Consider the following 17,172-nt stretch of genomic DNA (forward strand, 5'->3'; position numbering starts at 1 on the left):
AAGAATCCATGAATATATATTGATATGAATTCATAACTTGAATAGTTGATGAGGAATGGGATATTTCATAGACTCAAGGTACCTCCCCACAAAATATTAATTACAAAAAGGAAAATAGTAACTCTCTAGTGGATAAGTCAGATAGATATTACTTCGTCAAACGTTCAAAGGAAATGGTTAATCAAGAAATAGTTAACATCATCACGAACAAAGAAAAATCATGAGCAACTGATAGGATGAAAAAAGAACATAAAACTACTTCTGTGAGGGCTTCCCTGGTGGCGCAATGGTTGAGAATCTGCCTGCCAATGCAGGGGACACAGGTTCAAGCCCTGGTCTGGGAAGATCCCACATGCTGCAGAGCAACTAGGCCCGTGAGCCACAACTACTGAGCCTGCGCATCTGGATCCTGTGCTCCGCAACAAGAGAGGCCTTGATAGTGAGAGGCCCGCACACCGTGACGAAGAGTGGTCCCCGCTTGCTGCAACTAGAGAAAGCCCTCGCACAGAAACGAAGACCCAACACAGCCAAAAATAAATAAATAAAATAAAAATAAAGGAATTCCTTTAAAAAACAAAAAAACAAAAAAAAAAAACTACTTCTGTGATATTCCTACTTAAGATGCATAACTCGAATCTATTCATGAGGAAAGAGACAAAACCAAATTGAAGTATATGCTACAAAATAACTGGTCTGTAATCCTCAAAACTATCAAGGTAATGAAAGCCAAAGGAAAGACTGAGAAACTGTTTCAAATAAAGGAAATTCTAAATGCAACATGTGATTCTGGACTGGATTTTTCTGGTGTAAAGGAGCATTATTGGGACAACTGGTGAAACCTGAGTGACAGAGAATAAGATGGTAGTAATCTATCCATGTTATATTGTGGCTTATATGGGACAATATTCTTCTTTGTAGGAAGTATAGGCTAAAGTACTCCAGTTGTAGTGGGCATCGTGACGCACAGTTGATCCTTAGCTGCCCGAAGTCCTTCCGAGAGACAGCCCTCAGTGACAGTCCTCTTAGGGGACTGCTTCAGCTGAAGAATGCTGCCTCACCCAAGGCTCTGCCCCCTGCCCAGGGCAGTTCCGCATGTAATTTCACAGAGGAAGAGGCCTGGACCTCTCACCCAACTCAGGACAGCACTGAAGGGTCGTTCTATCTCTAGACCTCTCCTCAGGTTCAGCTAAGGCTTCGGTTGAGACTGCATCACTTTACTTCTACCTCTGCCCAAAACTCCTTCCTTCCCTTCCCTTCCTAAGGTGAGGATTCCAAACAGCACTCCCAGTAAACGTCCTGCATGCTAACTTTTGTCTCACAGGCTGCTTCCCAAGGAACCTACCCCGTGCCAGGGATGACAGAGCATCATGTCAGCAACTTATTCTCAAATGATTCAGGGGAAGGAAAAAAAATCTTAGTGTACTACACTTGAAACTTTTTCAGAAATTTGAGATTGTTTCTAAATTTTAAAAGTAATACAAAATTGAGTGGGGAAAACATAGGAAGAACAGGATGAAGAAAAGCAGAAGAAAAAAAGTATGACAGAGGACATGGTTCACTGAAGAAATGAGACTAACCAATGAACAGTATATTCAAGGTAATAATGGGAAAGAAAAAGAAATGAGAACAAAGGAATAAATCTATTACACAGTATTTATTACTCAAAAGTGATCGTTGCATAACTATAAAATCAGTGTTAACAATTCACACTTTTTGTAATGTTGTTAACAGGTCCCTGTGAGTAGAAAAAAATGTTATAATAATTTTTTTTAAACCATAAGATCTTTCTAACACACAAGCAAAATTCTGCCAGCTCACAAAATATGCCACGTCTTACATTATCACTCTCACATGTTTGCCTGTTTCCTTTCAAAATGCAAGGATGCCTGAGTTTATCTACATGACCTCAACTTTCTCACCTTAAAAACAAAAACACTTGCTATAACCTTGTTACTCAAAATATTGCCCCCCCTGGATCTGTAGCACTGAATCACTAGGAACTTGTTAGAAATGCAGAACTCAAGCTCAACCTCAAATCTACTGAAACAGCATCTGTATTTCAGTAAGATTCCCAGATCATTTTATATGTACATTAAACTTTGTGAAGCAGGTTCTAGTTTTCACTGTGGGATATAGAGAGCTACAAAGAGTATTGCTCCCACCCTTACTGTGAAATGAAGTCAAACTAAATTCAAATTTATGACTTATTTCAAACCCATAAGAGAACTCAAGTCACAAAGCAAACAATTGGCCCTAGATCAAAAGAGAAGCAGGCACCTGCAAGGACAGAGGAGACGTTAGCACATGCTTACTTGAGACAGATGCAACCGGACACCATAAGAATACTGCTAGAATAGTAAGGGAACAGGTGAAGGCAGAGTGACAGCCAGTGCAACAGTGTGAAGGCATTAGGGTATGAATAAATTGTGGAGTCTGCACCTTCTTGCAGGTTCTTTCACCAGAAATCTCACCAGACACAAAATGTAATAGAAGGAGCCCTAATAAAGTGTCCATTGTGGTACAGACCTAGAGGAAGGGAAAAAGCAGTAGTGCAGAAGGGACATGAAACTCTACCTGGATCCCTTTCTCAACCTCTCCTATGAGTCAAAAGCCTTAATCTGTGAGAATGGCAAAAATACTGTCACCCGTGGGCAGGTAGGGTGACTAACCATCTAGTTTGCCTGGGACTCTTTCAGTTTTAGCACTTAAAGTCCCACATCCCAGGAAAAAAATGTTCTCCCTAGCCTTCAGGTATTTTAATTTGAAAGTGGAGTTTCAAATCATCTTCTTGATTTCTCTAAGCTTCTTACCAAAGAAAATGAAAAGACATTACTTGCTAAATGGCCTGTATATTTTCTACACAATACTGCTAAAAAGAGGTATAATTTACTTACCTGTGATATTACATTTTTCTCTGATAAACTAGAATTCTACACAGGACTCTGTAAAAAATGAGTAAACTAGTAACATATATTTAAAATAAGTTCAGACTTCTGACCGATGAGGAAAGAGGGAATCTTAGTAGTACTCAAGCTACTTCCCAACACCTCCTGCCCTCCATATCCAAAGTTCCCTTTAAAGAGTTGAATTCTTCCTTATTGATACTCCCTCCTCAGCCAACTAAAATCTGGCTTCTCCCCACATAATTCTTGACAAAGACATCACTCTCTTTTGCGTTATTATATCCAATAGACCTTCTTTACTCCACCCTCCCACCCCGCCAGTCTTCCTCTTATTTGAACCATCTAAAGCATCAGATCATTCCCTCTTTCTTGAAATGCTGTCTTCTTCACTTAGCTTCTGGAATACACTATTCTTGTTATTTTTCCTGACTTTGTAGACACTCCTCAGTCTCCCTCTAGTTCTAATCCTTCTTCATCTTCCCTTCCAATAAACATTGGTGCTTTTCAGAGTTCTGTCCTGGATCTTCCTCTCCATCTATATACAGCTGTTGACACCCACACTTACATCTTCAGCCTAAACTTCTATGAGCTCCAGATTTAACTGTATAAATACACACACATGCATAAACACACATACCTACTTACTTGACATCTCCATTTATATTCACAAAGGTATCTAAAATTTGACATGTCCAAAATTAACACTTCAAGTTCCACACCCCCAAATCTATTCTTTCCCCAGTCTTCTCCCTCACAGTTAATAATAACACTTTTTACTCAGTCACTATAGTCAGAAACCTAAGTCATCACTTACTATTTCCTTTCCCTTAATTATCTGACCCTTTCTAACCCATCAGCAAGTCCCATCAGTTCACTCTCACAAGTATATCTTGACTCCATCTCCTCCTCTTCATCTCTATGGCCACCTAGTCCCAGCCACCATCATTGCTAGCCTAAACTACTGTAACAGCTTCCTAAGTGGTCTCCCAGCTTACACATTTGCACCCTCCAATTTGTTCTCCAATAGCAGCCAGAGGGCTCTTGAAATACCATTTCACTAATGCTTAAATGCTTGAATGGCCTTCATATGGTTTATCCAGAAAGGTCCTGGCTAATCTGGCTTCTGCCTACCTACATCTCATCCCATTCTACTCTACCCTTTGTTCATTAAGTTCCACTCATATTTGCCTCCTTTCAATTTCTACACTATGTGAAGTCCCTTCCTATCTCAGGGTCTTGGTATTTGCTTTTCCTTCTGAGAATGCTCTTCCTCCATCTGTCTGAATGAATGGCTTCGTCTCAATCCTTTATTTTCAGCTTAAATATTACCTAAACAGAGGCCTTCCCAGATCACTTTAAGTAAAGTAAATGTCCTTCTATTTATTCTTCTAATAGCACACACTATCTATAATTATTTTATTATTTACTTTATTGCTCTTATCTTTCCTCTCTCAAAAATGTAGGTTTCATGAGAGTATTTCCCTGAATTAATTCTCTGACATGCCTCCAGTATCCAGTACCGAGTCTATTATGGTAGGGAGAGTAACATATATTTGTTACACAAATAAATTTTCTAAGTTTAGAAAGGTCTTCTATGAATAGCATGTTAGATTTTTTTTAACTCATTTAAAAATCTAAAGGAAAGTTAGAATGACGGTTAGAAAGTTAAAGATTTATAACAGTTGTAAGTCCCAAATACTAGTTTTCTGACTTTTTCAAAATCCCCCCACAATTTATAAACTTTTTTGCACACTGATTTTACTTTGATTTCCCTTATTTTAAAAGTAACAATGTTATATTTGCTTTTGTATTGAATGTGTATATTATGCAAACATATAAAAGATAGACTAAGATATACTACCAGCACATGTGACTTTTATTGAGCATTTGAGTTGTTACCTTTTTTCCCAGCACGTGTTAAAAAAATTCCAGGTATGAATATCTACAGAAAGGTGCAATAATAAGAACAGGGATTTTAAAGTCAAACAAAGCTAAGCTAAAAACTCTACTCTGCCACAGAGGTTTTAGGATCTTGGGCAAACTCCTCTTAGCCTCAGCATCTTAATCCATAGAATAGAGATAATTCCTTCTCTCTCCAAGAGAAGTAAACAGAATAATTATATGAAAACTCACTTAATTAGCTCAGTATGTCTGTAGCAAACATTCAATAACTGCTAAGTAATGGTAATGAAAATGGTGTTGGCAGCAGCAATAGTGGTAGCAGTGGGATGTCTTCTATAAAATATAAGAACCATTATACAACAGAAATTCAGAAGTTATATTACAAAATATCATGCTATTTTTAAAATTACAAATGTTTTAATAACCCAATGCCCTAAATAGTCTACCCTAAAACTCAGAAAGAAGACAGAAAATCTAAACTAAACCAAGTAATAAAGAACACCATTCTAGCCTAAACTTCTCTGAACCTAAGTGCCTTTCAGGTATTTACAACAACAATCCTTTGAACAGCCATAATCGTAACATTAGCAGAAATACAAGATCTTCAGTGTGAGATCTGAAGAGTCAGAGGTCCATAGCAATGTGATAGGTGTAACTGGCTAGCTGGAGAGACTGGAGAGTAGTGGTCTGTGACCCTGAAATGTCTATCAAGATTAAACCCTACTGAATAGCATAAGGGTGAAGAGAGAAAGAGATACTGGAAGAAAGAAAAAAAAAAAAACCACCATGAAGAGTGACAAAGAGCAGACATTAGAAACAACAACAGAGACGCCCGAGAAGCAGACCTCCTTCCACAGTAGCAAAGTTTACCACAAGGGATGAATGAGGATAGAGCAGAGCAGTCCGAGGGCACTGGGGATGGATTGGGGCAGGGGCAGAACAAATCTGACACACCTCGCCAGCACTATGACACGGCCTGAAAGCATGCCAACGGAAACAGCACAGCGTTCTGGGGGCATCTGGTGTGATGACTAGTATCTCTACAAATAGAAGTTAAGTAGCCCCAAAGAAAATCATCGTATTAAAATACAGTATACAAGGACTCGGACATCTGGTACAAGCAAAACTGTGCTCGTTATACTTTTACTAAGGCAGAGAAAAAAGCAGTATGTTCAAATATGTTGCCATCAAACACAGTCAAAGTAAACGTTTCAGAGGTTAAGAGGAATGATGTTTTGTACAGAGGAACCGGTTTGCAAGGCAGAAATAGAGACACAGAGATAGAGAACAAACGTATGGACACCAAGGGGGGAAAGCGGGGGTGGGGGTGGTGGTGGGATGAATTGGGAGATTGGGATTGACATGTATACACTGATATGTATAAAATGGATAACTAATAAGAACCTGCTGTATAAAAAAAATGAAATAAAATTCAAAAAAAATAAAAAGAGGAATGACGTTTTGTTACCTGCAAGGTCCTTTGTCTAGAAGAGTCATTTACCAGATGGTTTGAGGTAACTACGTTATTATATTTTAACAAATAACTACTTGCTTTCATGTCGTTGTTTTCATTCACTTAAAGCATAAACCTATGAGTCAAAGACAAGGCTAGAATCTTACATACTAATTAATTCAGCTGACGAGCAAGATGCTAATAAAATCTGCACTCAGGAATTTAGTCCCTATTTGTTCCAGTTAGCTTTATATTCTCTCATGCCAGAGAAAACCAGCTGAGAGTATAGTTATACAAATTCATCACTATTTTTAGAAAAACTAAAAGAGTCGCCACTGATAGTGGTTCAATATCAGATCATTCCCAACATTCAAGATTATACATTATCTTTATTTCTGCCTGACCCTTCAGATGACCCTATAAAGTTGCAGGCTTTATATTATTGCAATTTCCTATCTACAAACATCTTTATAAAAATTTGCTTGTCACAACTGCTATAAAAAGTAAGAAAACAGTGACCATTGAGAGGAACACCAGCAAATTACTGGTGAATTCAACTATGGCAGTGTTTGACTTATCTGGAAGCCCTGTTTCTAAGGGTCTAATATTTAGAATTTAGTTAAGAACTTAGAAGTGAAAGGGCATCACAATCAAGGAAAAGAGTTATCACAAAGCTCGTTTATTTGATAATGAGGTGAAGAGTCTGATATAGCATTTCATATAAAGCGATGGCCCTCAAGCAGATTGGTTTTGCTAAATTCCTCCCTTTCCTCCCACCCAGTGTCTCCTCCAGGGAATATTTGGCAATGTCTAGAGACATTTTTGGAACACAGAACTTGGGGTGAGGAGGGTGGGAGGGTGCTACTGGCATCTAGTGGCTAGAAGACAGGGATGCTGCTAAATATCGTATGTGGAGGACAGCCCCACAACAAGAATTACCAGCCCCAACGTCAATACCGCCAAGGCTGAGATATCCTGATACAGAGGAAAGAGTCCTATACATCTCTGTCTCCCTCTGTCTCTATACATATCTATCAATCAAGCGAATCGCTATCACTATACTGGCACTCAGTACAAGAACGAATGGTCAAAAGTCTTAAGACACACAAACAAAAACTAATATGTTACTGGTATGCATTAATAAAGAAAGATGTAATACAAGATTTCCAACAGAAACGATTAATTTTTAAATGTTATAACGGATATAAAGGAACTGATATAAAGGAACAAACTACAATTATTAGTTATGGTTACCTACATAGAATATCTCCTCCTAATTTCCCTTCCCTTGAGTCTAGACTGGTCTTAGTGACTTGTTTGACCAATAGCATGCAGCAGAAATGACATTCTGGGACTTCCAAGGCTAGGTCATAAACTGTGGTAGGTTGAATAATACCCCTCCCCATATGTCCCCATCCTAATCCTCCTGCCTGTGACTACATCACCTCATATGGCAAAGGAGAGTTTGCAGATGTGATTAAGTTAAGGATTTTGAGAAAGATTATCCTGAACTATCCAGGTGGGCCCTAAATGTAATCACGAGGGTCCTTATAAAAGACAGGCAAAAAGGTCAATGATGTGACAACCGAAGCAGAGATTAATGTGAGCAAGAACCAAGGAATACCAAAAGCTGGAAGAAACAAGGACCGGATTCTCCCTTAGAGCCTCCAGAAGGACAGAGCATTGCTAACACTTTTATTTTAGCCCCTTAAGTCTAATTTTGGACCTCAGACTTCCAGAACTCTAAGAGAATAAATTTGTGTTGTTTTAAGCCACTATATTTGTGGCAATTTGTTACAGCAACAATGGGAAACTGATAACAAAGTCTTACAGCTTCTACTTAGCTCTCTTGGAACATTTTCTCTGGAAGTCCTGACCATTTTAAGACTGTCATACTGGTGAGATCACATGCATCTACTCTGGTCAATAGTTCTAGTTGAACCCAGCCTTCCAGCCATGTCCAACAAAGTGCCAGACAAGTGAGTGAAGCCATCTTGGACTCTGTGACCAGCTCATCTGCCAGCCGTTTACCGAGTGACCCCCATAGATACCATGTGAAAGAGACGAATCACCCAGCTGAGCCCTGCCTATACTCCTGATCCACAAAATCATGAGAAATAATGGAACGGTCATTGTTTTATGTCACAAATAACTCTGGACCTCAAGTTACATGTTAAATGATGATTAAAGATTGTTAAATAGAATATATCCATTTTGTAATGGAAGAAAAAATTCCTATTTATATGATCTGTTTTCTAGGCAGTAATCTCTAGTTATAGGGCTACTCCAACATTCCCATTAACTCTAAAGTATCGTAATTAAGCTTGCTGGAATATACTGCTATAATTAGGTTCTTTCCATATTGGTAAAATAACTGATTGTAACAAAGCTTCATTTACTTATCCAGGGCCAGGATATAGAAGCTCTCAGCTTATTAGAGATCACTCACTCTTCCTGACTCAATCCACATTTCATATCCTCATCCTGTTCTTCTCCTCTTGCAGGTCTAGTTATTCCTTTATTCCTCTTTTACTGTTTCAACTAAGGCACCTAAATATCTTTATTCACAAATCTTAATTTGGAGTATGAAATGTTTTCTTGCCCTCTTTCTTATTCTCTTTGAGCAAAAGCCAAGATTATCTCCAATTCATCTAGAGGCTAATAGCTTAACAGCACTGCCACTTTCTTACATAATCCTATACAAAGAGCTGAGAAAAATGCGGATACTCTTGTTAAGAGTCCAAGATCCCTAGTGGACTGGAACTCCACAAAAAATCATCTTTGTTTCTACGTATTCTGAGTATGCTATACGGCAAGTTCTCAAAACAAAACTCCTCATGCTACCTTAAGTAAATAATCACAACGGTGGGGAACTACAAGATTAAATTTAGAATTATATGGTGTATCTATATGGATGTAGATAAATGGTAAAAAAAATTTGTAAAAAAAATTTTTTTAAACATATACAGTTATCACTTACACAGAGAAACAGAAAAAAAATGCAAGCTGATTAAGATCTAACATTAATAGAAAAACTGCTCTGTTCCCCCAAAACATCCCTTATTTGCTATATATAAAAAGAATCTCATTTTTAAAATACTTTAAGTACACATTTAACAAAAATATTCCCTAAGAAGGTCCTTTTTTCAAATCATATCTTTCATTGTGCCTCCCCAAAAGCCAGCTCTTACCTTTCAGTGTAATTCTCCAATGAGCATTAATTACAACACCTAAATAAGCGTGGAAGGCAGCCTCCAAGATGACCCCCACAATGATTTCCACCTCCTGGTATTCACACCCTGCCTGTATAGTATGCTCCCACAGTGTATGACGAGGGCAAAAAAGGATGGACTATCTCTTCTAAGACCAGGTTATAAAAGACTGTGGCTTCCAGCTTAGGTGTCTCTCTCTCATCACTCATTCTGGAGGAAGACAGCTGCCATGTCTTGAAACACTCAGGCAGCCCTGTGGAGAGGCCCACACAGCAAGGAATTGAGACTTCTAGCCAACAGCCATGTGAGTGAGCCTTCTTGGAACTGGTTCCTCCAGCCCCAGTCAAGACTTCAGTGATGCAGCCCTAGCTGAAAGCTTGATTACAACTTCACGAGAGACCCTGAGGCAGAAACATCCCCCTAAGCTGCCCCAGGACTCCTGATCCTCAGAAACCGTGAGACAATACATGTTTGTTTTAAGCCACTGTGCTTTGGGGTAATTTGTTGTACAGCAATGTAGAACTAACTAATGCAATGAGCACTGCTCATCCTTCAAAAACCAAATAAGTATTCTAAAAGTTTTAAAAAATAATTATAAATAGAAAGAGTAACTGCAAAACTTGAAAACAAGTTTGGCTTAAAAAGCTCAGCTAAAATTAAAAGGCAACAGTAATAACATCAGCTTGTCAGTCCTACTTGTAAAAACAATGAACCAACAGTGCACACTATCAGAAGACTATGGACTCTTTCTGGAAGAATAGAGAGCAGGTTGAGCAGATAACTTGAGAACAGAACACCAACTTTTTTAAAACTAGGAAGGAAATCAGTTTGTAATTTAAAAATCACAATATCTTACTTAACTATAACAAGACATCCCACAAAGTCTGCCTTATCTATTACAAACTGATTCTAAAGCTTTATCTTGTCACAGACTATATCAAATGCCTACTGATAAACACATAAGAAAGATAAGGGCAAATATACCAAATTTCAACAGTAGACCCCACTTCCATTTCAAAGCACAGATTTTTCTTTTCCTGTAATGTTTCCACACCAAATCCAAAACACTTCATTAGATCATGCAAGCACTCTTTCCAAGAACACATAAGATTTCCTATTGTAAGAAACAGCTCTTTTAACATAATTTATTTCATTAGAAAGTGCACTTAGTACACACATATTTAATACATGGGTTGAGCATTTAAAAACACTCAAAAAGCAACAATAAAAGAAAAACATGGCAATTTTTCATTTGTCTGGGGAAAAAATTGATTTCAGCAATAGAATGAGCTGTATGCATTCTCAACATAATAAATCCTCTCTACCTTAAATGGTTAATGAATAAGGTAATTTACTAGTGATGATTCCAGTTATCTCCATAGAAACTATATGTATTGATATTGAAAACAACAAGGAACACTAAGACTGTATTAAAAATTAAACCATCATCATCAATAAGTGTCATTTGAGTCAAAGAGCAATAATTTAGTCATCAACATTGGCAAAATTAGTTGACTTAAACTCTGAAGTTCTTTAGCTTTTAAGTCAAATAAGCATTTGAATACCACATTGTTTCCTATATCCTTTATCTTGAACAAAGACATCTTAAATTACCAACTTCTCTCTCATATAACTTATGTATTATTAAGTTTAATTGACGCTAACTGATCTCCATTGACTGAAGTTTATAGGTCCTTTCCAGAATATTTAAAACCATGTTAAATTTTAAAATACATTTTCTATTTTCACTGGAAAATGTAGCATTCTTACTGGCATGTGCTAAAATAATAAGGTATGAGGCAAAATTTATCCATTTGTATCACAGGACATGCTTTTCATGAACTGTCATAAAATCATATTAATAAGGCCCTCCAATCTTGTAACAATGTTAATGCAGAATTTCCAAGAAATTACTTAGAAAAGGCCAAATGTGTGTTCAAACAGTCTTGCCCATGGAGAAAGATTCCTAAAACGAATGCTCTAGCATGAATGTCTTTATAGTTTTCCAAGGGTCACATTTTCAGAAGTGAATATTTTAAAACCACACACTGAGTGCACACATAGCTCACAAATATGCTAGTATTTGATAATGACTTCATGTAATATCATGATTACATTTAGTAACCGAATTGATTGTGATGTTACATTTTTCCTATAGAAGCACTGTGGGTAGACAATGTCTGGAATCATCCAATACCATAAATTGGTCCACAATTCCCTGAACGGAGGGAAAAAAAAAGCAGTTAAAAGGCACAACTAACAAAAAGTTTCTGAAGAAGTAGTGTAGAAAAGTCCTGCTTATGAGGTAGACAATTCTCTCCTCCATTCCTGAACACAGACCAAAGAAGCACTTTCAAGTGCCTGCGGCAGATCAGATGCTTTGCTCCAAATAAATGTGCTCTTAACTTACGGAACCTATGGAATGCTTATGTACCTACCAACCCTGAGTGTAGGTTGGTAAAACAAACAAACAACAAAAAAAACCCCAAACAAACAAACAAAAAAAAAACTTTCAAACACACCAGAATGTATAACATAAAACAGCAGCAATGTATTCTGTCTGTATCACGGTATTCAAATGGCCAAAGTATCTTAAGACTGAATGATTTGATCACTGGCCCCTTTCATCCTTCTGATTTTCTGACTTTTTAGCTTTTTCACTTGGACTCAAATTCTGACATACCAGCATGGTGCACCGTTTTGAAAAATACCCTCTTTTAACAGGTTAGCTTAAAAATAGCTTGGCTTTCACCATTCCAAATTATTTTTGAGCAGAAGTCCGCTTTTTATTGCAGAGCCACAGATTTCCAGAAAAATACCTTCTTAACTACTGCATTCTTTCATCCTCTGGGGGCACAACAAAAACGGGAGTCTAACTTGGGCAGCACCAAACCTGTGATGGGCTTGCAAGTATGCATCTGCAGTTGCTGGTCTGATCCACGCTTTCAGTTTCCCAGGAAAATGTTTCCTTCGGCTGCTTAAATGAATCCAACTGGAGGTGTACGCAAACAAGCCGCTGAGAACATCTCTGCCTTAACGAAGCAACATCCCTTCTTTCGGACCCTCACACATCTTCCTTTGATAACCATTTAGCGAAGTTTCCCCCTGCCTCTCGGCTTTGTAGCGCTTTGGAAGCACGCACCGCAGGCCACCGGCATGGCTGCACGTTCACAAGTAAGCAGCAAGGACTACAGGGGGACAGGAGGGCTGGGGGACGGGGGGCACAGCAAATCTAAACAAAATCAAATCAACGTCGGTTGGTAATTGGGGCTGAAGCTCCAACTGTGAGGCTGGGGAGGAACCAGCCAAGCGTTGGCCCTGGCTGCCTGGCACGATCCGCGCCCGTCCTACCTGCCCCGGGGACACTCAGGAGGCGCAAAGTTCCCCCCGCCCCCCCGGACGTCCCAGGCGCGAGGCCAAGCGGGCGAGGGGGCCGGCGGCAAGGGGCCCAGGCCGAGGGGCGGCCGGGCGGCCGCGGCGCAGGCAGGGTAGGGGAGGGCTCTGGCCACCCGCCCCTCCGCCCCCGGCTCGCCCCCCTCGCGCCCCCCTTACCTTGGGCGATGGCAATGGACTCGAAGCGGTGCAGCTCCTTGAGCAGGCAGCTCCTCTCGCTGGAGTGCAGGCTGTAGATGAAGTCGCGCGCGCCCTGCGCCGTGTTCAGCGCCTCCATGGGCTCCTTCTTGGGGTGGGTGCCCAGCTCCCGGGGGCCGCCCGGGGCCGCGAGCGCCAGCAGCCCCCGCCCGCAGCAGCACCAGGACGGCGGGCGGGGCGCAGCGGCCGGGCCCGGCCTCAGGCTGCGCGCGGTCCGGCTCCTCAGCAGCGGCAGCAGCCGGGACATGGCGGGCTGAGGAGCGGGGACGCCCCGCGGCAGTCCGGCAGGGCGATTTCTGGCGAGCCCGCGGGAAGAAGGAGCTGGGCTCAGCCCGACCCCGCCCCGATGTCCTCCTGACAGGCAGCCGAGGCGCCGGGAACCATGCACTCGCCGGGCCCGCGCGGCTGGAGCCTCCTCTTCAGTCCTCCTTCCCTTCCCAAAGGCTCGCGGCGCCTCCGGTCCCTCCCGACGACAAAAACTTTCTCTGAGGCGGCCGGGCCGGGAGAGCGCTCCCGGAGAACGCGGGCGGGCGGTGCGGGCGGGCGCCTCCCAACCAAAGAGGAGCGGCGCGGGCGGGCGGGTTCGGCAAGGGTTTATGTCTGTCAGTCTGATCTTCCAGAGGGATGAGTCAGCCACGCGCCGCCCTTCCCCGGCACGGCCCTTCCACGGCACCGCCCTCCTCTCTCGCCGGTTTTCCCACCCTCTTGCCAGCCCTAGTCCCCACACCGTACGGCTTCCGCGCCCTCAAAGCAGCCGCGCTCTCAGACCACAGCCGCCGCCGCTACCCCTAGCGGCAATATAGGGGGTAACAGGGCGGGGCGAAGGAAAGAGGCGGGGTGGGTGAGGCAGGGCTGCGCAGGCGCATTGTGCAGGTTTGCGGGCCGCGCTTTCTCCGGGCTAAAGAGCGTGCACGCGTGTCCCCACCCTCTCTGAAGCGTGAAGGTGGAGAGAGAGAGGGACCTTGCCCCTTGCGCTGGCCTCCGGGTGGCAGAGTAGTACGGCTGCCACCCGGCCCCCGCTAGCGCCGTGCCTGAATCTGAGGCTGGTTCTGAACGATGCTCCAGCGTGTAGGCCCTCTCGCCCGGCACGGGCCCGGCCACAGCGCCCTGCTCAGGCTTTGGAACATTGAAGCGCCCAGGCCGCGCCCTTCGCCAAGTCGCGCACACCCAGACTTCGGCCAGACAACCGGGTCTCCGAGGCACCCGCTCTGGGAGCCCCAGAGGGAGGGCTAGGCCAGTTCTCCCCCCTCCCAAGAAGAGTCTGAGACTGAGACCTTGACACTGAGAACACCCTTCCCCGTTCTGATGCAAGCAGCTTAGAGACGCTGGAGCCTGAGGCAAGAATGTCACAGACCTTTTCCAGGTGGTTGTCCAGGTTTGTTTGGTTGTTGTTTTTCTCTGTGCCGAGGTGGAAAGAATTCTGCGATCCTCCACCATTTCCACGTGTCCTAGGCATCTTTCAAGGCCCCAGTTCATAGGGTCTGCTATTCCAAGCTTTAATTTATCTCTTGCCAAGGGAGGAGATCTCTGCTTTATCTGAACCTGTCTAAAGACACTTAGGCTTCCTGTCTTCTTAGAGAATAGATCCACTTAGAGAATAAATCTGCTCAAGTGTAATCAAGATCTAAATCCTATCCTTATCATACCCACTGCTGCACCCAGCCCGAGACCTTGTATGCAGTAGATGTGCTATAAGAATGTAAGTGCAATATATAAATGCGAGTCAAGGGAGGAACGGTATCACTAAATCCTCCTACTGCTGTAACCCAGTGGTTCTCAAAGTGTGGTCCCTGGACAGCAGAGCTTGTGAGACATGAAAATTTGTGTGCTCCACCAGAGATCTCCTGAATCAGAAACTGGGGGTTGGGCCCCATCTGCGTTTTAAGAAGCTCTGCAGTTAATACTGATGCACACAAAATTTGAGAACCACTGCTCTAACTTAAACATGGAAAGCAATTTTTTAAATTTTTAAATTTCAGGGCAGTGCCTCTGGTGTAATAATGACAAGAATTTTCTCTGTGGAAAATGGAAGCTCTTTGAGTGTAGAGACTTTCTTGTCTTTGAAACCCCCTACATCTCCCAGTGTGTGTTGGAATCTTCTACAGAGTTATTTAAATTCTTGGGATTTCTACCACCACCACCCGCCCCCCCCCCCATATCCCTTTTACCCCCAAGAGATTCTGACTCATTGGGCTTGGGCTGGGGCCTGGGAAGAGAGGTTTGAAAAAGCTCTTCAGTAGGAATTCCCAGCAGTCTCCAGGACACCAGTTTTGTGTTTGGGCTTCAGAAACAGATTGCTGAAAATTTGATAACTGGATCAACCACTTCCTAGCTATGTGTTAGTGTTAGATTGTTTCAGTAGTGGTCCCAATAATCATGCCTTATGGTATCCACTCCCTTGTGTAGACCTGTCCCACATGATTGTGGGCTCGGCCACGTGACTTGCTTTAGCCAATAAGTGGGACATCACAGCCATGCTCTAAGTGCTTGTTCCTTGGGGCTTGCTGTAATGTGTTTGCTGTATGCTTTATGAATATTCAGTTCTGCTATAGAAAATAAGAGAAACAAAAATGTAGACACAATTTGCTTATGAGACATGTTACATGCAGAGTAAATGGATATGTGTTGAACATAGATAAAAAGGATGGAACAAATGAAAGTGCTACTTCAGATAGAAGGAGATAGATCAAGTAAACTTTAAATATTCGTAAGGCATGAATCATACTACCTCTTGACTGACAACTATGTCATTCCTAAATTGGCCACCAACTAGTGATACCCATTATAGCCCCATTATGGCCTCATGTAGTCTCTGCACAAGAAAAGCAGATAAATCCCTAGCTGCTCAGCCAGCTAATGGCCAGCTACAGTTATGACCAGACACACTTGCTTCTTTATCACTCAGATGTATGTAAGATGTATGTTGATTCCAGACCCCTTCAGTCTGCCAAAACCCCTCGCTTACCCTCCACTCCGGTCCTTAAAACCATGCCATCTATGGTTTTAAGTGCTATGGTCCTTCCACCCTGCTTATACCCTATCCTAAGCTTGTTTATCTACTCCTTTCTTTCTCCTTGCTTCTCATTCTGTTCTAAATTGGTTGACAAACTGTTGCTGCTTTTTAAGTGAACATGTTAAATGAAACTTAGTGGCTTAAATAGCCAGTTTATTTTGCAGAAATAGAAATAGAAATTCAGGAAATAGATAGAAATTCAGGAAGGGCTTGCTTGGGCAGTTCTTTGTTGATGTCTCTTATCACATGTCACTGCAGCTGCAGTCGTTTAAAGGTTCATCTAGGCTGGACATCCAAGATGGCACACTCATGTGGCTGACATTCGAGGCTGGCTGTTGGCTGGCTGGAAGCTCAGCTGGGACTGTGAACCAGAGTACCTTCACACACCCCCTCCAACATGTCAGACTTCTCACATGGCAGCTGGCTTCCCTGAGAGCGAGTGTCTGAAAAGAACCAGGTTCATGGCCTTTAGTGACTTATCCTAAGAAGTAATGGAGCGTCACTTCCACTGTATTCTACTAGCTACCAGCAAGCCACTAAGACCAGACCATATAAAAGAGAAGGGGATATGGACCTCCACCTCTCAATGGAAACAGTGTCAAAGAATTTGAGGACATGTTTTAAAGCTGCCACATAAACAGTGTGATTCAAGCATCTTAATTTGGTCTATAAGCCTATCTACATATATGCTTAATCCTTACTAGTCACTTGTGTTATTTCATTTTCTTCTTCTTTTTTTTTTTTCATTTCGCTTGGTATATCAATGTCTTTGTTACTGGTTTCTAAGAACTCACTTATGACTAAGGATGTTAACCATTTATCGTGCAATGCAAATGAAATACCATATTTTATTGCCATCAATTTACTATCGTGTTTTGTATTAAAATATAATCATGTCGTGTTTTTGGGGAAAAAAAAAAGCCTATGTGTTCTATGACTTATGGTACAATCTTGGAATTTGGCTGCCACATAAAAAGGTCCAGAGTATCCTGCTGGAAAGGCCACATGGAGGAGGAGGCGACAGCCAATAGCCCCAGCTAACTACCAGGCACATGCGTGAGGCCATCTTGGACCACCTAGTCCCAGTCAAGCCCCAGA

General features: G+C 41.9%; 1 protein-coding gene across 3 annotated transcripts in view; it reads right to left on the reverse strand.

Annotated features, from left to right (window-relative positions):
* Positions 1-13,836, reverse strand: part of TMEM65 (transmembrane protein 65) — a 56,174-nt gene extending 42,338 nt beyond the window's left edge. The window contains exon 1 of one of the 3 annotated variants that reach the window (XM_082433271.1): positions 13,023-13,836. In XM_082433271.1, coding sequence (XP_082289397.1) covers positions 13,023-13,308 — 286 coding nt within the window. In that variant the 5' untranslated portion in view covers positions 13,309-13,836. The remainder of the gene's footprint in view (positions 1-13,022) is intronic. The other 2 variants (XM_082433269.1, XM_082433270.1) reach the window with 2 other exon arrangements.
* Between the last annotated feature and the right edge of the window lie 3,336 nt (positions 13,837-17,172).

This window comes from Balaenoptera physalus, assembly GCF_965194825.1.
Source record: "Balaenoptera physalus genome assembly, chromosome: 17".
Classification (NCBI taxonomy): Eukaryota; Metazoa; Chordata; class Mammalia; order Artiodactyla; family Balaenopteridae; genus Balaenoptera; species Balaenoptera physalus.